Below are 21,642 nucleotides of genomic sequence, written 5' to 3'. Positions count from 1 at the left end.
TAAGTGCACTGTTCATAAGCCAGACAGGTAATTTAATTAAGTGAAATCATGTGATTGGATACAAATTCACTCACCTAATGGGCCTTTTGTGGTGCTGTCATTATAGTAGTCAGGTGTGACTCCCACTGAAGAGTGTGCCAAAAAAAGGTAATAAAATGTAATTGTTAAAAATGAATTTAACATGCATGTTTTTTTTTATTTAGAAGGCAACACTATTATATTTGACCCTTCCAACCTGATATAAGTTTATCAACATCTTCATACCCAGAATGCTGTTCTTTAGAAAGGACACTTCCTGTTATTAGGGAAGTAGAACCATCAGACACATGATCACAATCATAAATCATCCTAAATCCCCAATACTTTTGGATCATAAAGGCTAACACTAACTATATATAATTTCAATGCACAAAACATCCCTCAAAGGAATCAGAGTGATTTACTCTACTCACCCCTCTGAATAAAGAGATCACCCTGTTGATCTCAACACACCAGACTCTATAACACTTACTCACCCCTCTGAGTGAGGAGACTATGTCTATTAGTGGGTCTCTGCTGAAGCTCTTCATAAACGGCCTCAGTCTTCATCTTGTGTCTCCTCTTAGAGAGAGCTGTGAGTGTAGACAGACAAACCTGCTGTCAGTTCACAACACATGACTGATCACACACTGAATAAGACACAATATGACAGTCTCTGGATCTCTCCTACCTCTCCTCATCACTCTGTTCTGCTGAATCAGTATAAGCAGTGGCACTAAGAGCAGTAAGAGCACAACTCCCAGAACAATCACAAGCACTGGGGGGACGGAGAGAGTTTGTGGAGGAGAGACTGATGTTGAGCGCATGGAAGGAGAAACTGGAGGAGAAGCTGATGTTGCTGTACCAGGTGTAGTGGACACTGATTCATCTGGCAATATAAAATGCTTAATTGATAAATGATTAAAATGCACAAACATTACTTAGCACAAAATCAAATAAGTAATATTTCTCTGTGGTTGCAGTGACCTGCACAGGTGAGTACAGCGTGCTCTTTGTTGGAGCAGTCAGTGTGGTTTTTGAGGGAGAGAGGACAGTCCCACAGGTGAATCTCATTCCCTCTGCACTCGACTTTGTTCATCCACACAACACCATCACCAGCACCAAAGACTGAATTCCCATCAGCCCTCAGTGCTGCTCCACAACCCAGCTGCCTGCAGACCACCTGAGCATCGCTGATGTCCCACTGATCATCACAGACTGAGCCCCACACAGCGTTATGATACACCTCCAGCCTCCCAGAGCACCGGCCCTTACCTCCACTCAGTCTGAGAGCAACATGATCTAAAATACACACACAAACACACAAACAAAACAACACCTTAATTGACAATAGATCGCTGAAAGAACAGTAGGGGTACTGTACATGTACTGTCAGTTGTATACAGTATGCAGAGAAAAAAATCTCTTATTGTTGTCCCCAGAACAACAATACCGTACATTACATAAGCGGTTATGTGATTTTCTCTTCCCCGAAGTTAAACTTACCTGAACGCTGTGTCAGGTGGGGAGATGAGGACCGTGTCAGATAGCTTCGAGGGGACTCGTGGTTTTTCTGTTCTGTAATCAGTTCATAAATGTGTGTGTGTGTGTGTGTGTGTGTGTATGTGTGTATATATATATATATATATATATATATATATATATATATATATATATATATATATATATATATATATATATATATATATATATATATAGACACACACACACACACAAAAACAGTGAGAGAGAGAGAGACATAAGTATATATATAATTTTTTATATTTTGCATCAGTCTTACCTGAGCAGGTGATTTTGGCCACTTCATCTCCATCACAGTAATTTTGTCCCCATGGTAAAGATGGACACTGCCATAGATTTGAGTCATGTGGTCGACATTTCACTTCATCCAACCAGTTAATAGCTGATTTCACTCTTGATACTGAATCAGAAAAATCACCAGATCTTCCACAGTTCAGCTCTTGACAGATCAGACTCGCTGTGTCTTTGTCCATCTGGTTCCAGCACACATTACCCCAGGATCCATTGTAGAAAACCTCCACATTCCCTTCACAGCCCTCAGTTAACCTGATCTCTTTAAAATCTTAAATGAAATGAAAACAAATATTATTTTTAAATCCCAAAATGTTTAATTAAAAATACAGCAGTAGTCTTCACCTGAGCACATGACTCCTACATCCTCCTTCTGATTACAGTCATGTTTTCCCCAGCCTGAAGAAGAGCAGCTCCACAGGGACGTCTCATTCCCCTCACACTCCACCTCATCCAGCCATATGTATCCAGAACCAGGACCAAACCAGGCTGGTACCTGCTGGTTACTGAGGGCCACTCCACACTGCAGCTGTCTGCACACCACATGGGCATCTTTAATATCCCAGGAGTCATCACACACTGTCCCCCATGAGCCGCTGTGAAAAACCTCCAGCCTCCCTGCACAGTCTCCCCCAGAACCCACCAGCCTGATGGACCCTCGACCTGATATTCAGAGACAGAAAAACAACATTACTGCTCACGAACAACTGAAGAATCTGTCCAGATGTTGTTGTTCTCACCAAGACAGGTGATGTACAGCTGTTGTGTGGAGCTGCAGTTGAGAGTTTGTGGAGAGCTGCAGTTCCCCAGATGAGCTTCACTCCCAGAGCACTGGAAGCCCGTCACACACTCATGACTGTGTTCAGGACTGGATGAAGAGGAGCCGTAGAAGTTCAGCACAGAGCCACAGTCCAGCTGTCTGCAGACCACAGAGGATTCAGTGAGACTCCAGGAGTCCAGCAGAACTCTCCTCCAGACCTGATGGATGAAAACTTCCAGCTCCCCCTCACACTGTCTCTCTCCAGACAACCGCACCAGACCATCATGAAGAGCCAGAGAGGAACCTGAGGAGATGAGGAATTTTACTAAGATGTTGCAGTATGTATTGTATGTATTTTTACTCAATAAAATCCTCTCACCAGAGCAGATGACTCCAACATCTCGTCTGTGAGAACATTCAGCTCGACTCCATGAAGAGATGGAACATTCTGAGAGTTTTGTTTCATTCCCGTCACAATCAAACACATCAGCCCAGATTTCATCACTTCCCTCTCCAAACCAGTCTGATCCCACAACAGACACAGCAATCCCACAATTCAGCTGTCTACAGAGGACACTGGCAGCTCTCATATCCCAGCATGCATCACACACTGTGCCCCACTCATTGAGGAACTGAAGCTCCACTCTTCCAGAACAAGAGTCTGAACCGTTCATCAGTTTGGCTGTTGTGTAACCTGAATAAAGACATTAAAATACAGTAAAGTGCTGCTTTAATGCAGCAAACAATATAAAATATAAATAAAGGGACATTGAATATTGATATTTTACCAGAACATATCATGCCCACGTTATTGTCAGTGGTGCAGCTGTGATTGTATGTTGACACTGAACAGAATGAAATATGAGACTCATTTCCTCCACACTGAATCTCTTGTGTCCACATCTGAGCATCTCCTTTGTCAAAAGCAGCTGCTCCCAGCACCTGTACAGGAGCCCCACAGTCCAGCTCTCTACACACAACCTCTGCATCCTGCTGGTCAAAGGCAGCGTCACACACTGACATCCACGTCTGATCATGAAGTATCTCTAACCTCCCAGCACACAGATGAGGTCCAGCAGCAAGTCTGGAGTGTGTGTTACCTGTTTGTATTACACAAAAGTAGTGCCCGGCATTGATCATGTATGAATTATTGAATCCATAGTGAAAATGCAGTGAAACATTCACTGTAGATTTTTTGTTCTCCAGATTGTCCAATACTTAAGTGCCAATACATGATAAGAACAAAACAGTTTATATTATTATATTTACATTTACATTTATTCATTTAGCAGACGCTTTTATCCAAAGCAACTTACAGATGAAGACAGTGGAAGCAATAAAAAACAACAAAAAGAGCAATGATATATAAGTGCTATAACAAGTCTCAGTTAGGTTAACACAGTACACATAGCATGGGATTTTAACTAATATAATAGATAAAAAGAAAACAGATAGAATAAAAAATAAAAGAATAGAGCAAGCTAGTTAGAGGTCTTTACACATACACACATACATATACAATTGCATAATAAATGAAAAGAAAATATAATACAAAAAGATTAGAAAGGTAGTTAGATTTTTTAAAGAATAGAATTAGAATAGTGAGTGTTAAAGTTAGAGGGTCAAATAAAGATGGAAGAGATGTGTTTTAAGCGGATTCTTGAAGATGGCTAAGGACTCAGCTGCTCGGATTGAGTTGGGGAGTTCATTATATATATTATTATTATTCATTTTCATATTTCAAATGTAATAAACACATTTTTCTCACTTCCGCTGAATGACTGATTAGTGACGAGCACAGAACCAAAAATTAGAAGAAACCATTGACCAATAAGAGGCGTGGCTCTGGGTATGCGTCCTGTGTCATCCGCCTGGGCGGCTTCCGTGTATGACAATAAGCAAATGTGAGAAAAAAGTGTTTATTACGTTTGAAATGTGGATATTTATCTTTAACAAAAGCATGGATTCGCTACAGGAGGCATTTATTCATCCCCTAGAGCTGTGTGAGGGGTGTTTTATTACAGAGGCGCACACTTTATGTTACGTCTTCTGAACTGTTGACAGCCAACACCCGCTTACCCCCATTGAAAGGCTTGGAAGAGCAAGGACAATGTTTAATATAACTCCAACTGGTTTCGTCTGAAAGAAGAAAGACATACACCTAGGATGCTTTGAAGGTGAGTAATACATGCTAATTTTCATATATTTGGGAACTAATCCTTTAAAGCAGTATATTTTAGTACACATGGGGTAATTTATCCCTGTGTGCACCAAACCCATCATGAGTGTTTGGTGCTAGAAAGCCATTTTATTTTAATATCATTTGACCATTGAACCCAGTCCCTTTAAAGTTCCAGTCATGTCTTGCAAATGCTGGAGTTTGTTTTTGGATGAGAGCGTTTTTTTATTATTATTATTATTATTTTTAAACCCTCCCAAACAAAAGTTTTTTTTGTTTGTTAAATTTTTTTTTTTTTTTCTCAAGGCTTTCTGACCCCAAAACTCATCTATTTTCTGCAGTTCTCCAGCGGTGATCCTTGGAGACTTGGGCCACTCAAACTCTCTTGAGGATGTATTGTTATGGTGAGGCGTGAAGCAGTTTACCTGAGCATCTGACTCCAGCATCTTTAGAATGATCACAGCTCGTTTTACCCCAACCTGTTGAGCCACAGATCTTCAGTGTCGATTCTGATCCAGTACACACAACATTACTCATCCAGATTGGTCCTGATCCTTGCCCAAAATGAGCATCAATTAAAACATCTACAGGTTCTCCACAGTCCAGCTCACGACACACCACTGCAGCAGCAGGCATAGCCCAGTTATCATCACACACTGTTCCCCACTGACCTCTGTGAAGAACCTCCACTCGACCAGCACAGCGACTGTTACCACCAACCAACCTCACATTCATTACGTCTAAGAGAGAGAGGAATACGGAAAATGAGAGAAACAAAAGAAACAAAACAGTGTGAAGGAATGAAAATATTTCTATGTTTATAAGTTATTATCCTCAGGGGTGTAGCTACCAGTAATGTGAGCAATCAGTGAAATGTTGAGCTGTTCCTCTTACAAACTATCATTTTTTAACTATCATAAAAAAAAAAACGTGGCATAGCGTTTGCCAATAGGCATGCATTTGTTTGTTGTTGTTTTTTTTTTTTGTTTTTTTTTGTCAAGCATATTTTCAAATATGTGCAAATAGCAGCATTTTATTTTAGTGATTGTATTTACACTATGTTAAAATGTTACTACTTATTGCAAATAGTGGCAATTATCTTTACCTCAGTACTGAAGCACATTGTAAAACAGTATACAATATTAACTTATTGAGTGTAAATTGCAATTTTAATTCAATTTAATGAAATGAATGCCACCTTGGGAAAATAAAGCCCGCCAAGATGGCGACGGCCCGCTCTACACACTTTAGGCTTCAAAAACACACTTCAGGAGTCTACGGGTGACGTCACGGACACTACGTCCATGTTTTTATACAGTCTATGGTTAATACCCCTTGACAAGTTCTGTTGCTACTTTCAGATTATGTTTCTGGCTAAATTTAAAAACAAAAAATATTGATCATTTAATAATTGTAGAAAAGCTAAAATGTTTGTTTTCAACTTCCAAACAGGTTTCCAATGATTGATAAATAAATGTTTGATTGCTGAATATTGTAGTCTGCTAAATGCTTAAATGTAAATAGGCCAATTATTGATGGTTCGTGAATAAATTTCATGCTCCCTTTTAACAGTATTTTTTCTTATTTTTAGAAAACAAAAATACAGTAGTTTATTTTGTGTGGTTGCTGTATTTTGTAGTGTATTTTGATAAACTTAATATGAAGGTATTGATATTTTATTTAAATTAAAACCCTGTGAATAGACACACCTTTTACCATTTGCACAACTGTAGCTGACGGTTATTGTTTGTCTTTTTCAGTGTTGACTAGCCAAATCACACGTTGGTGTGCGGAGCTAGTAAATACAGTAGCTTCAGTCAACAAAGCGGGCTATTTGTATTGAGTGTTTTTTTGGTTTGATCCTTAACAGGATCTTTCGCGTCAGTGCAAAGTTGACTCTGTGCTTACTTTGTCTAATATTTTACAGAAATGTTGTAAATTTAATTTGCAATTGAGAATCGCTACAATTAATCCATACGTTTTGAGAAAATGTCTTCTTTATGATTTTCAAAAGTATGGTATTTTGGTTAAAAGTGCCCATGCTGTTGGGGATAAAGGCACAGTAATTAGCATGATAATTAATAGATAGCTGACTTTTCCATTTGTTGACATGACATGGTTAGATTCAGATGGTTAATATCATATATCATGTTGGGTATCCATATTAGAGATAATCATCATGTTTAAAATGAAACCATTATATTTAAAAACATGACATATATCATATAATAAAATATAATGTTTTGTGGCTACTGTTAATATATATTCAATTATAATTGGATCTTCAATACTTTCAGAATCTTATCTGGATTTTAAAATATATTTGTACATATTAACATAAGCAGAACATAGCACAAACTTTGCTAAAGTGATTGTTTTGAAGAAGAAAAAAAAAACAGACATTATTAAAAAAAAACATTATTTTAGCTGAAGTATTTGTATCAATACCATGTGCCTTATACACCGTGTGTGGGATAAAAGACCCCTTTTGCCACCTCGTACATTTATAAGATTATTTAACTAAATAAACAACTTGAATAATTTATTTTCACACAAAATATATTGCTCCATTAATCTTCAAGACAACGTGTGTGTATATATATATATATTTTTTTTTTTCCTGAAATTATACAGTTTAGGCACAGTGAATGGCACATTATTTCTTAATGTGGACCTTTAGCCCTGTTGTACTCTATTATTAAGCAAAGTAGAACATTTCAGAATAAATAAACATGATAAACACTACTACAGTATTTTTAAATTCCTTCAGGGACAGTATATTCACTGAGAAACAAACACATTCAGTTTTACGTTTCTGAAAAGATGCATTGAGAGCACCAATTTGGCCAATATGGTACAACACAATATTGCAGTTAAATTTTTAGTATTTTAATTCATTCCTGTAAGATTGGGTGGCGGGGGACCATGAAGTGTTTTTACACTGGGTGTCATACAACCCAAGTTAAACTACTGATTATTCTCATCCTAATTCAACTCTTACCAGCACACAGAAGACCCTGGTGATCAGGAGAACAGTCGTGCTTCTGTGATAAAACTGGACAGAAGTGAATCTGAGACTCATTCCCTCTGCACTGAATCTCTTTTGTCCACATCTGAGTGTCTCCTTTGTCAAAAGCAGCTGCTCCCAGCACCTGTACAGGAGCCCCACAGTCCAGCTCTCTACACACAACCTCTGCATCCTGCTGGTCAAAGACAGCGTCACACACTGACATCCATGTCTGATCATGAAGTATCTCCAACCTCCCAGAGCAGCGAGAACCTCCAACCAGCCGGACTCCTTAAGTAGGGAGTGAAATAAATAACAGACAAAAAAACTACATTTAACTTAAATAAAATAAAACAAAAGCTATAACTTTGGGAATAAGATAAAAAAAATACTATATTATACAATGTTTACAGATCATTATTTTATGTACATTCAGATAATAACATGTCATGAAACATTATATATATATATATATATATATATATATATATATATATATATATATATATATATATATATATACACACACACACACACATTATTATTAGGGCCCGAGCACCGATGGTGTGAGGACCCTCTTGGAATTGCTCCGTTTATTATTATTATTATTATTATTATTATTCTTCTTCTCTAGGATGAATCGCATTTTTGAGGGCCTAAACATGCTCGAAAAGTCATGAAACTTTGCACACACCTCAGAACTGGCGAAAATTTACGTCTGATATGGGTTTCAGAAGTGGGTGTGGCAAAATGGCTCAACAGCGCCACCTATACACGTTCAACGGTGTGCGCCTCGAGCTACGTTTCATGTACATGTATGAAAATCGGTATACACATGTAACTCTCCAATACCTACAAAAAAGTCTCTTGGAGCAAAATCCGAAACCCAACAGGAAGTCGGTTATTTCTAATATTATGAGCAAATTTTGTGTCATTTTTGTCATTTCCATGCATTGTATTTTAACGAACTCCTCCTAGAGATTAATTCAGATCAACACCAAATTTGGTATGCCTAATCTAAAGGCCATTGCGATGTTAAATTGCGAAGCTTTTGAGTTTTCGTTGAAGGGCCTGTGTGTGGCGGCCTGGCGAATTTCGATGATTCGCCATGAAACAGGAAGTTGCTATAACTCAGACATACAATGACCAATCTGCCCCAAACTTCACATGTTTGCTGAGTCTCCTGTCCTGAATAGTTTGACACGACCATATTCAGATATAGTCATAGCGCCACCTATTGGCAACAGGAAGTGACATATTTTACGCTGCGACAAACTACTCCTAGAAATTTTTGACATCAATGTCTTTTTTGTCGTCAGTCTAATCTAAAGGCCTGTACGATGTTAAATTGAGAAGATCTTGAGTTTTTGTTAAAGGGCGTGTCCATGGCGCCATGTCAAAATTCGATGTCTCGCCATGGGAGTAGTTGTTGTTGTAACTCAGTCATAAAATATCAGATCTTGCCCAAACTTCAAATGTTTGATAAGAGTACTGACCTGAACACATCTGGAGGCTAATATTCCATTGGGTGTGGCAAAATGGCTCGATAGCGCCACCTATACATTTTCAATTGAGTGCGCCTCGAGCTACATGTCATATACATGTACGAAAATCGGTAAACATATGTAACACACCAATAGCTACAAAAAAGTCTCTTGGTACGAAATCCGAATCCCAACAGGAAGTCGGTTATTTTTAATTTTCCCTGCAAAATTGGTGTTGTTTTTGTCATTTTCAGGGGTTGTATTTTAACGAACTCCTCCTAGAGATTTATTCAGATCAACACCAAACTTGGTCAGTGTAATCTAAAGCCCTTTGCCATGTTAAATTGCGAAGGAATTGAGGCTTCGTTAAAGGGCGTGTCCATGGCGGCCTGACAAATTTCGATGATTCGCCATGAAAAATGATGGTGCTATAACCCACACATACAATGTCCAATCCGCCCCAAACTTCACATTTTTGATAAGACTCTTCACCTGAACAGATCTACATGCCAATATTCAGTTATAGTCATAGCGCCACCTATTGGCAACTGGAAGTGACATATTTTACACTGTGACAAACTACTCCTAGAAATTTTATGACATCAATGTCTTTTTTGTGGTCAGTCTAATCTAAAGACCTGTGTGATGTTTAGTTGTGAAGATCTTGAGTTTTTGTTAAAAGGCATGTCCATGTCGCCATGACGAAGTTCGATGTCTCGCCATGGGAATAAAAGATGTTATAACTCAGGCATAAAATGTCCGATCTTGCCCAAACTTCACATCTGTGATAAGGGTCCTGGCTTGAACACATCTGAAGGCCAATATTCCATTATAACGATAGCGCCACCTGCTGGCAACAGGAAGATTGGCACACATATGGAATAAACTTTGATATATTGCACTTATATTTATGAGTTTAAAAGCATATTTCTCAACGTTCACCTTTTTACTAAAGCCACACGATGGCGGTGAGCCCGGGTGCGAGGGCCCGTTCATCGCTGCTTGCAGCTTTAATTATTATTGTTATTTAATTTTTTAATGTACATAAACTAAGATTAACATTAAGCTATAAATGTATTGTTACTGAGGGGGAAAAAAAACCTTATCAACACTGCAAGCTCATATCTGATTGTCTGGCTTTAAGAAAGCAGTTAGAATGCACATGTATTAATGCCAGGAAAAAAGTGTTTAGTGGTCTTGGGCTGCTACAACAAGATCAATTAGTACAAAAAGAATTTTGAATTTTGGCTGTTTTCCAATATTGAGCAATTAATTATTTAATTTTATCAATTACATCTGGTAATTCTAAGAGTGAACTGTTTAGTTTCCTCAAAGAGGATTTTCTATGACCTGGTGCATAATCTGCCGTCAAAGGGGTATTAATAAAGATCGTTTTATGGTCAGTCAAAGGGGTATATTGAATGCCAACATTTAAATCAAAATTGGACATACATTTTGATATGAGCCAATAATCAATTAGAGAATGGGTCTCATTCACTAAATATGCGTAGGCACAGATTTTTGCGTGAAATGTGCGTACGGAAGTTTTCACGAATAAATCATGATTCATCAAAAACTTTCGTACTAAAATTTATCCTAAATGTATGAAAAGATTCAAGAACAACTTATACCACACGTACGCAATAATCATGTACAACCGGTGCCTTATAAGCATGTGTTAAGAACCCTACATATAATTAGATGTTATTGATAAATTATAATTACAGTTCCAATTATATATATATATATATATGTGTGTGTGTGTAATTATTATTATTATTATTATTAGAGGTCCAAACAACAATCACCTGATCTATCCTTATATAAACGGTGATTAATGTGTCTCATCTTGTGTTTAGAGGCATGGCACACTTGGTACTGCTTGAAGACATCGCGGTGCGTGCTCTAAGGAGAGAGCGCGTCTTTAGAGAGCGCACAGATATGTTCGCAGAGAGTGACGAATGGCTGTTCAGTCGCTTTAGGTTGCCCAGAGAAGTCCTCATTGATTTATGCAACTCACTGGAACCACACCTAAGCCACATCACCAACCGCTCTCACCCTATACCACCTTATCTCCAAGCCTGTGTTATCCCATGCTTCCTTTTTACCTGTGCCCGTTATGCCAGTGGATACACTTATAAATAAATAAAAATTCCTGGCTTCCACCTCCGATAGTAAAACCTCACGTTCATTATCGTTAAAGTTATTTTTCTTTGTCTTTTGTTTCGGTGCCATAATTGTCTTTCTCTGTACAAGTGCCTCGTTGTGGAAAGCCCTTATATGGAGCTGGTTTGGGCGTGAATTATGCTAATTACTGACCTCGTGCACGCGGGCGCTCATTTAGAAGACTCCAAATTCACTAACAGAAGAACGAGTTTAAGAACAAGCTCATGTGCGTACGCACGTGTTGTGAATTAGGCGGAAAGTTCTCGTGAGAAGTTCAAATGTGCGTATAAATGAGAAAATTGTACGCAAAAATTAGTGAATGAGACCCAATGACTAGACCCAGTTTTGTTGGCCCAGGAAAACTCCACATTGTAAGGGTATCTTTCTCCCCAAATGTCCACCAATTCAACCTAACAAAGCCGGGCTAAGACAATCAGTCCCTTTGGTGGAGATCTATCCAAATAATTATTTAATGTTACATTAAAGTCTCCTCCTAGTATGAAAAAAACATTAGGGAATTTATTCGACCAATGTGTGAGTTTCTCATCTAACTTATCATAGAAACATTTATTATCGTATTTGTCATGACCGGGAAGTCTTTATTAAGGGTTAATCCAAAGAGCATAAACAGTCCAGGCAGGGGTCAATACCAAACACAATCCAAACATGAAAACAAAACAAGAAGACAAGGCACGGGCAAGACAGACTGACGGACATGAATTCACAACGACTCCGTGACACATACTAAGACAGACTGGGTATAAATACACAGGGAGAGACAACCGATAATGGGGAAATGACTGAGTGCAATGATAGGTAACTAGTGACAGCTGGGTGCAATAATTAAGCAGAGTATTTGAGGAGTGTGGTTCATAAAGTGACAAACACCTTGGGTAAGGAGGACATCTAGTGGATACCCAGGGAACACAACCCAGACACTGTGACAGTATTTGTACCCATATATATTTCCCAGAATTATTGTTTGTTGGTTAAGTGAAATCACTAATAAATGAAAGTGGCCCAAACTATCTGAATCTGAACCTAATATATCCCTCATTAAACGTATTTCTCAAAATGCTTACTCCAGCAGAACGTTCAGTGCCATGAGAACTCCAAATATCATTACCCCACTGAGATTTCCACCATTTGTAATCATCTTTAGTAGAATGAGATTCCTGAAGAAAACAAAAATCTGACGTGTTTTTTAGCAAACAAAAAAAAAGAGCTTTCCTTTTGACACTATCCATGAGGCCTCTGGTGTTAAAAGAGACCAATGACAATGACATAAACAACGAAAATAGGAGGAGGACTTTTCTGCAGCAGAACGAGGCCCCAGTCGATGAGCCATGTTAATTCCGAAGTGCAGATCAGCAGCGATGCTTGGGGAAACCTGGCTAAAGAGGTCGATGATTATCCGATTCACGTTCTCTCCTGAATTCTCTGGAATACCAGCGACACGCAGATTCCATTGTCATGTGGAGGGTTGGGATGAACTCAAGCGCAGACAGGATGCACAACACACAGGGTTTATTGAGGACAAAAAGGGGAAAACAAAACCCATGAGGGGGAAAACAACGACCAGGGCAGAGACTAAATGACTTAACAAGACTAGGAACTAACAGTTAACAAAAGACTCATAACACCAGAACAATTACTACAGAGAAACTATCATAGGACTCACAATGTCTTCTTCAAAGTGCAACAATGTGTAACAAAGTAACAATGAACCGCACAGGACAGTAAACACAAGGGGATAGAAATAGGGAGACTAATCATAAAAAAACAGGTGACACAGGTAAAGCAATAATGACAAAACTAGGATAACAAGGGGGAGCGGGGCAAGGAAACGAGACAACACAAGCACATGGCCCAAAGACAAGGCCATGTGCTTGTACACAAAACACGGGCCTGTTATGATCCTGCCTCAAGACTTAGAGGAAAATCAGTACACAAAGGCAAAATCATGACATCCATCTTCTCTTGTAAGCATCCAAATCGTTACACCTATAACGAAGTTCAACGTTTACTTTCTCCAGTTTTCGGATTTTCTTTTGCATCTCGTCAGATTTTTCATTCAAACACTTCACCTGTTCACCGTGGAATTCCACAGAGCTGATTATCTGTTTAATAGAGTTCGAATTCTCAATCACCGTCTTTTCAACTCCTTGAATTCGGCGCAAATTTTCTTCGTGCATAGCCTCCATTCTCTGCATAAATCTCATTAGCATAGTATCACTCACCACTGGACTATCAGAACTCGGTTTGCTTTTTTTGGCAGGATTGGGTTCAGGTGTATCTGGTAAAAGCATGGAACCATCAGACTGTCCAGCAACTGTCTCCATATCCGTGCTTAGAGTTCTCCTAGCATAACTATGCATAACAAGATGAGTTTCTTCTTTCTCTTCCATATTCTCAAGTCAGTGCATCAATTGTAGCAAAAGCACATGCTAGCATTTTGATAGCTATAGCTTGGAGAAAAAAGTGCATCTGAAAAGCTTAACAAAAATATTTACAAAGAAAAAAGTCTATTCAAGTGCGGCTATTTGAAATCATTTCTGAACATGACCAGTTTAAAAGTAAAACCGGGATTTGACCAAAAGTTTTTAAGAGCTACTGCAAAACCGTCTTGTGACGACGCCATCTTGGCCCCCGACCTGTGTCCATTTCTTTTACTGTCTATGAGTGTGATGGTGTGACACTTTCCGGTGCCCTCTAATGACATTTCAATGAAAGCGGATCCTGATCATTAAAGAAAATATCTGGTGAAAGGGAACATTGGGCAGATGATGTCAGGCAGTGGCCAAAACTTAACTGATAAAGGTAATTTATTGACAACATAATGTAATAATATAAAAATATGTAATGTAATTAAGAAGTGTATTAATTGATGACAACAATAAAACCGAATGCTGTCATTACTAGCGGTGTTGCTAATATGTTCACAAGCTCCACAAGTTTTTAAATAACTATTAGGCCATCCTTAAAAATATTCGTTTGCCATAACCCGACCGACCCTGTCAATTTTTATTTAGGATCGACCCAATTTTTTTCCCTTTTAGTCCGACCGACATGCCGATTGTAATTGCATTAAGACCTGCAGATTTTTTTTTACTCTTCAAACAACTAATACAAATGCAATAAAATGTGAGACACATGCAATTGACGCTTTTCACATGCTCTCACGCCACACATCCATCCATCTCTGCTCGACCAGGAACTCTGTGTAATCCGTATGGCCATAAACATGGGCAGTCAATGTGCAACAAAGGTTTTATTCCAGGCCTGTAGTTTTGTGCTGTTGTTAAAACATCCAACCACACAACGCACTCTTCCTGGCATTACTGTACAGCATACGTACTAAAAAAACTAAATAAAAATAACTTTTCGAACAGCTAACATCTGCTACAGCCACCTACGGGACCAACACGCTACTTCTGCTACTTCCTTAGCAGCAAGGCATGCAGTAATGGTGGCGCTGCTTTACTTCTGTGTTTCGCCAGATTTGTCTTAATTTGTCTTAATTATTATACATGTAGCATTTCAACTTAAATGCTACATGTGACATTTCTCACAAGTGATGTAATAACAGCACTGTTTACAGACGCTGCAGAAGAAGAGTGTTCAGAGACGCACAGAGGTATGTTAGCCTAATTCACACAAGCTCTCTGTCTCTCTCTTTCTTTCTCTCTTTGTGTGCGTCTCTGTCGCTCTCGCTCTCTTTCTAATAACTTCATTAATAACTGCATTATAATGGTATCAATGGCTCAAGCCACCGTTACCAGCTTTAAAACTATGTGTTGGTACTAGCAAAAGAAGCATTGGATGAGACGAGGAAGAAATAATCCTACTCACAATAGCGATTTAAGTACAAAAACCGGACGAATCCCTTTAAATGAATAATCAGATAGATGTCTTGAGGTGTGGTTACCGTAGTATAAGCGGAATAATTGACTCCAGACCATTGAATTATTAGAAAAATAATGCATACCCGAGGTGTAACAACCACTCCACTTCACGCCGTGACCGCATCACCACCTTGGGTGTGCATTATATTTCTAATAATTCAACAGCCCATCGTCAATTATTCCTTACATCATCAATTGCATTTTTAGCCACCACTACATTTCGTGTAAAAATAAATGAGCATTGGTTTATCATGGTTCATGTCATGACCTCTTCCAGTATCAGTTGGCAGTTTATGCCAATAGTCCACCTCTATGAGATTAATCGATCATTAAATCACCACTTCTGAGACTCTTTTTGTTATTAAAAGAAAATCAGTATACAATTTTGGACTAAAATTATAAGGAATATAGATCATTAGTGCTCTACCTGCCTTTTTTATATTTAGCAAGAACTTTGGAGCAACCCACCTGAGCAGATAACGCCAGCACCTTCATCTTGATTACAGTCATGGAAAATTGAATCTATTGTTCCACAGTTTTTCAGTGTAGATTCTGATCCAGTACAAAGTGCAATTTTCATGAAGTTTGTTCCTGATCCTGGTCCAAAATCAGCACCATCCAAAGCATCTACAGGTTCACCACAGTCCAGCTCTCTACACACCACTGCAGCATCAGCCAAATCCCAGCCATCACCACACAATGTTCCCCAATGACCTCTGTGAAGAACCTCCACTCTACCAGCACAGCGACTGTGACCACCAACCAACCTTACATTCACACTGTCTGTATATTAAAAACAGAAGAATAAATACATATAAACCGAAAGAAATAGAGTGGTGAGGGAAGTTCTCTCACACAAAGAGAGAAAAAAAACATACAGAGTGTCATAAGTTTTGACATTTTAGTGAAATAAAAGAAATCTGCTCTAACCTGCACACACTAGTTCAACACTGTTGTCATGAGAGCAGTTGTTTTTGTGTGATGGTGATGTTGGACAGAGGTGAATCTGAGACTCATTTCCTCTGCACTGAATCTCTTGTGTCCACATCTGAGTGTCTCCTTTGTCAAAAGCAGCTGCTCCCAGCACCTGTACAGGAGCCCCACAGTCCAGCTCTCTACACACAACCTCTGCATCCTGCTGGTCAAAGACAGCATCACACACTGACATCCACGTCTGATCATGAAGTATCTCTAATCTCCCAGAGCAGCGAGATTCTCCAACCAACCTGACATCTAATAAAAAAAAAAAAATAAAAAATAAAGGAAAGGAAAAAAAAAAAAACACTCAGAATGAATTAACAAAAAAACATACATTACTTTTTATATATATATAAATGAAGTTTTAGGTTACCTGAACAGATGACTCCAGCACTCTTACCATGACACACACCTTTAAAATCACATGTGGTTGATCCACACTTTTTCAGTGTGGACTCAGATCCAGTACACTCTGCATTACTTATCCAGATTGGTCCAGATCCGGGTCCAGCTTCAACATCAGTCAGAGCATCTACAGGTTCTCCACAGTTCAGCTCTCTACACACCACTGCAGCATCGGTCATATCCCAGCCAAAACCACACACTGTTCCCCACTGACCTCTATGAAGAACCTCCACTCTACCAGCACAGCGACTGTGACCACCAACCAACCTCACATTTACTAGGTCTGCAGATGCATTTAAAAAACAAACAAAAAAGAAAATCAAGGAAACTCATCAAAATTAAATATATTTTCACTTTTGAATCGTCAACACATACCAGTACACAGTAGTCCAATGCTGTTTTTATTTGAACAGTTGTATCTTGGTGTAAATCTGAATGATGTTGGACAGAGGTGAATCTGAGACTCATTTCCTCTGCACTGAATCTCTTGTGTCCACATCTGAGTTTCTCCTTTGTCAAAAGCAGCTGCTCCTAGCACCTGTACAGGACACCCACAGTCCAGCTCTCTACACACAACCTCTGCGTCCTGCTGGTCAAAGACAGCGTCACACACTGACATCCACGTCTGATCATGAAGAATCTCTAACCTCCCAGAGCAGCGAGAACCTCCAACCAGCCTGACTCCTAAGAAAACACAGATAATGCCTCAAAAACCCAGTTTTTTCATCCCAACTGAGCATGACTTTTATTTACTGAAGAAAAAAACCTTAATCAAGCAGGAGCTAAAGATAGCTACAGTACGGGCCTTGAAGAGCATCAAAGATATGCAACAATGTACAGTATGTGACTACTTTAATTTACATATTATTACTGTGTCCCAAACAAGCATATGGTGCCCTGAACTAGGAAGACTATGAAAAAATATCTACAGATTTCTACACATTGGAACATATGAAAATACCTGACTGATTAGAAATCTAAAATTGTTCAGCACAGGGGAAAATGAAGGGGGAAAAATGATTTGGTCCAAATAGAGGTATAATGACCATTGAAACCGGGGCACATGCCCCCTCAGATTTTTGACCAAAGTGGATTAATTAGTGGAATAATATATTTTCATATTTGATACAACAACCACAACGGTGTGATTAGATTGTTCAGTGTGTCACATAACCAGCTGCTAAATTCAGATCTGCATTCACTGGTTGGCACTGGTTTTTACAGCACTGTGCATTATAACTAATCACACTTGATTTTGTTGAGTTTATGAATGCAATGACCAATCAGAGGCATTCAGATGAGTCATCCCTGAAACACTCGTCAGTCTGCGCGTGCTCATTGACTGAATTCTGCTCTGTGGTGATTTCTCTAATCAGAAACAACAAATTTCAGATGTGCATACTAATGTAAAAAATGCATTTCACAAGTGTAAACCGCTTCACTGAATATAATGGGAATTTTTGTGCTTGAACCCTGGCTTGATTTAAGTTCTTTGACAATGTAAATGTCCTTTGCTCTCTTTCTGTAAAATGAAGGTGTTATTATTAGTAATTTACAATGTTTTTAATAAATTCACATTAAATACAAAGTCAGTCACTTTTAAAATATTTTATTGCATGACATCATTATTTGGTACTAACATGATCTATTAAGGTGCAAAATGCATTTACTTAAAACATATTTGAGAATCGAGATATATCATGATATAGTTAACACGTTTGGTAATATTTCAATCAAAAAGGATAAAATAAATAAAACATAAGCCTATACAAGTTATGCAGTGCTATTGTGGCTGCTGTGTGTCACATGACAAGCATGAAGAGACAAAACATACAGTACACATTATGTGACTTTGTTCTATTTCCTATTCTTATCAATAATTAATGATTGAGCCAGACACTCTCCAAACAGCAATAAGTATAAATTAATATGTGAAAAGGACATCATAACATAAATTCAAATATTATTAAAATGTCCCTTATATTAAAATATATTTTGTTCAGCACCTTAGTCAACTGTTGTTGTTTTAATGGTGCTAAATAAATAAAGTTGACATTGACATAATAGAATATTAATAGATAGAATACATAAGATGCAAAAGGATATAAATTTACAAACCCGATTCCAAAAAAGGTTGGGACACTGTACAAATTGTGAGTAAAAAGGAATGAAATAATTTACAAATCTCATAAACTTATATTTTATTCACAATATAATAGATAGATAACATATCAAATGTTGAAAGTGAGACTTTTTGAAATGTCTTGCCAAATATTGTCTCATTTTGGATTTCATGAGAGCTACACATTCCAAAAAAGTTGAGACAGGTAGCAGCTGGAGGACCAATATGCAACTTATTAGTTCAATTGGCAACATTATTGGGTATAAAATGAGACTCTCAGAGTGGCAGTGTCTCTCAGAAGTCAAGATGGGCAGAGGATCACCAATTCCCCCAATACTTCCAGAAAACATTGTCGGTGAACACAATCAGTTGTCTGTGTTGAAGGGTTTATGCATAAAGTCAAAGTGTCCGATTCAGTCGTGCCAGTTAAACAAAAATTACTACGCCTTCCCTTTTCCGTGAGAAAAGCCGTGTCCGCTGAGTTGGACAGACTACTTTTTGCTGGAGTTATAGAGCGAATTGATGCATCTCCATGGGTGTCACCAATCGTGGTTACAATCAATCTTGAGAGTGCATATCATCAAGTGCCTTTACATCCAGAGAGTCGTGATTTAACAGCATTTATCACGCATGAAGGACTGTTCCGATTTTGCAGGGTACAGTATGGTTTGGCGTCAGCACCGTCGGTTTTCCAAAAGATTATGAAAAAATCTTAGGTTAACATTTCAATAAACAAACATGTACTAATTAGAACCATTCTATTATGTAACATTTCAGCACGTGACAAACAAATACCATATTTTTTGGACTATAAGTCGCACCTGAGTATAAGTCGCATCAGTCCAAAAATACATCATGATGAGGAAAAAGACAAATATAAGTTGCACTGGACTATAAGTCGCATTTATTTAGAACCAAGAGAAAACATTACCGTCTACAGCTGCGAGAGGGCACTCTATGTGTTCAGTGTAAACTACTGGCAGCTGTAGACGGTAATGTTTTTCTCTTGGTTCATTTCTCTATCAAATTAATTTTGATAAGTCGCACCTGACTATAAGTCGCAGGATCGGCCAAACTATGAAAAAAAGTGTGACTTATAGTCCGGGAAATACGGTAGAGACTCCTAAGTAGCACTGAAAGCACAGCTATGTGATATTGCTTTAAGTGCATTTTTGGGAAACGCACGTGAAACAATAAAGAACTATCCTGAAATGACGCTCTTAAGCGCTAAGATCAATCGTTAACGGGTAACCCAGTCCTGTTTATCAAACTTGAGACCTGAATCAAAACAACACACTAGATTGTTCAAACATCGGGAGACATAAGAACTTAAGTCGCCAAGATCACCCAAGTCTTAAAAATCTCTAAAACAAACTACTACTTCTGTTTTATTCTCATTTAAGGCCAGAAAATATACGTGAAAAGATACTGCATATTATAAAAAAATGTAACCCAATGGCAGCAGGTATAAAGAGAATAATGTTGGACCAAGAATAGATCCCTGCGGAACACCACAGGAGAGATGTGCTGCTGATCAAGTGTGTTTTCCTATACATAGAAAATTCCCTGTTAGATAAAAACAGTGCTCTTAATGGCTACAATATTTACCTGTTTGGAAATAAGAATTGTATTATCAACCATATTGAAAGCTGAGTTAAGATCTAAAAGGACCAGAGAAATAGCACTCATGTAAATCCGTTAACTGGTCATCTTTTTCCATATTTTTTGAATTTTATTATTATTATGGTTGATGTTGTTATTGTTATTGGCTATGTTTCTTACATTTGTTATTTGTATTTGAATTATTTTCCCTTCATTCAATCTCTTTAACATTCTGAATAGTTTTTGCCGATATGCCAATAAAGCTTTGATTATGCTATGAACAGGGACGTTTTACTGGAAGTGCAGATTAAAGGCTGAATTTAACATAGCCTATATTTCATTTTATTTTGGCTAATTAGTAGACTACTATAAATAGTTATGTAGTATATGAATCAGCATAGTTTCATTTGTAAATAAAAACACTAATTTATGATCACATGCCAGTGTAAATACAAGTCAAAACTTTATTGGCATAGGCCTAATTGTCAGGTGTTAACAGTATTCGCAAAATATGGTAGCACTAGCATAATTATACAGAATGTTATTTAGGTAAACCACTGCACGAATTGAAATTAAAATTACTCTAAAATGCACATTAGGCTAAGTGTGTCAGACACAGACGAGGACACAGAGGATTCAGTGATAAGGTAGTTTAATGTGAATCAGAGGTTTCAGACACAGGTGAATCTTGACACGTGGATAGAACGGTGACAACACAACTTCCCTTATGGTGAACGGTGATCCAGATGGTGCTCAGATGAAGACGATGGGGACAGGAAGACTGACGAGGATGAAGAGGGTTCAAGAGTTCAGGTAGGTTTAATAATGGCGTTCAGGCAAGTGAGGAGATCGGTGCAAGACCAGACGATGAGTGATGGTGACTGATGGCTTTATATGTGGTTCTGGTGATGATGCACAGGAGTTCAGAATTCGGGTGATTGGGGACGAGTGGGTGTGGCGTAAGTGTCCGATTCCGGGAGTGTAGAAGGTGTGGCTGTGACAGTACCCCCTCCTCCACGGGCGGCTCCTGACGGCTGGGATCTTGTGCGACGACGGGGTCTACCTCGGCCACGGGGAGCGGGGCGGTCTGGATGGTCTTGATGAAAGTCAGTGAGAAGGCTGGGGTCCAGGATGTCGTTACGATTAACCCAGCAACGCTCCTCCGGGCCGTAGTTTTCCCAGT

The 21,642-nt window shown here is 38.5% G+C and overlaps 1 protein-coding gene and 1 long non-coding RNA gene across 2 annotated transcripts; both read right to left on the bottom strand.

Moving 5' to 3' along the window:
- Positions 1–235: 235 nt before the first annotated feature.
- On the bottom strand, positions 236–838 carry LOC113069020 (uncharacterized). The gene is made up of 3 exons (XR_003279643.1): positions 710–838; positions 516–611; positions 236–295 (listed from the first exon to the last, which is right to left on the bottom strand). It is a non-coding gene; the product is annotated as an uncharacterized LOC113069020 (long non-coding RNA).
- A 2,055-nt stretch (positions 839–2,893) lies between these two features.
- On the bottom strand, positions 2,894–3,701 carry LOC113069008 (scavenger receptor cysteine-rich type 1 protein M130-like). Its single transcript, XM_026241993.1, has 3 exons — positions 3,400–3,701; positions 3,131–3,305; positions 2,894–2,915 (listed from the first exon to the last, which is right to left on the bottom strand). Exons 1-3 carry the CDS (start codon positions 3,632–3,634, stop codon positions 2,894–2,896), a joined length of 432 nt encoding a protein of 143 aa, XP_026097778.1. The 5' UTR covers positions 3,635–3,701.
- Positions 3,702–21,642: the final 17,941 nt, after the last annotated feature.

This window comes from Carassius auratus, unplaced genomic scaffold, assembly GCF_003368295.1.
Source record: "Carassius auratus strain Wakin unplaced genomic scaffold, ASM336829v1 scaf_tig00000492, whole genome shotgun sequence".
In the NCBI taxonomy this organism is placed as follows: domain Eukaryota; kingdom Metazoa; phylum Chordata; class Actinopteri; order Cypriniformes; family Cyprinidae; genus Carassius; species Carassius auratus.
Note: the sequence above shows the minus strand (reverse complement) of the source record. Positions and strands in the feature narration are given on the sequence as shown.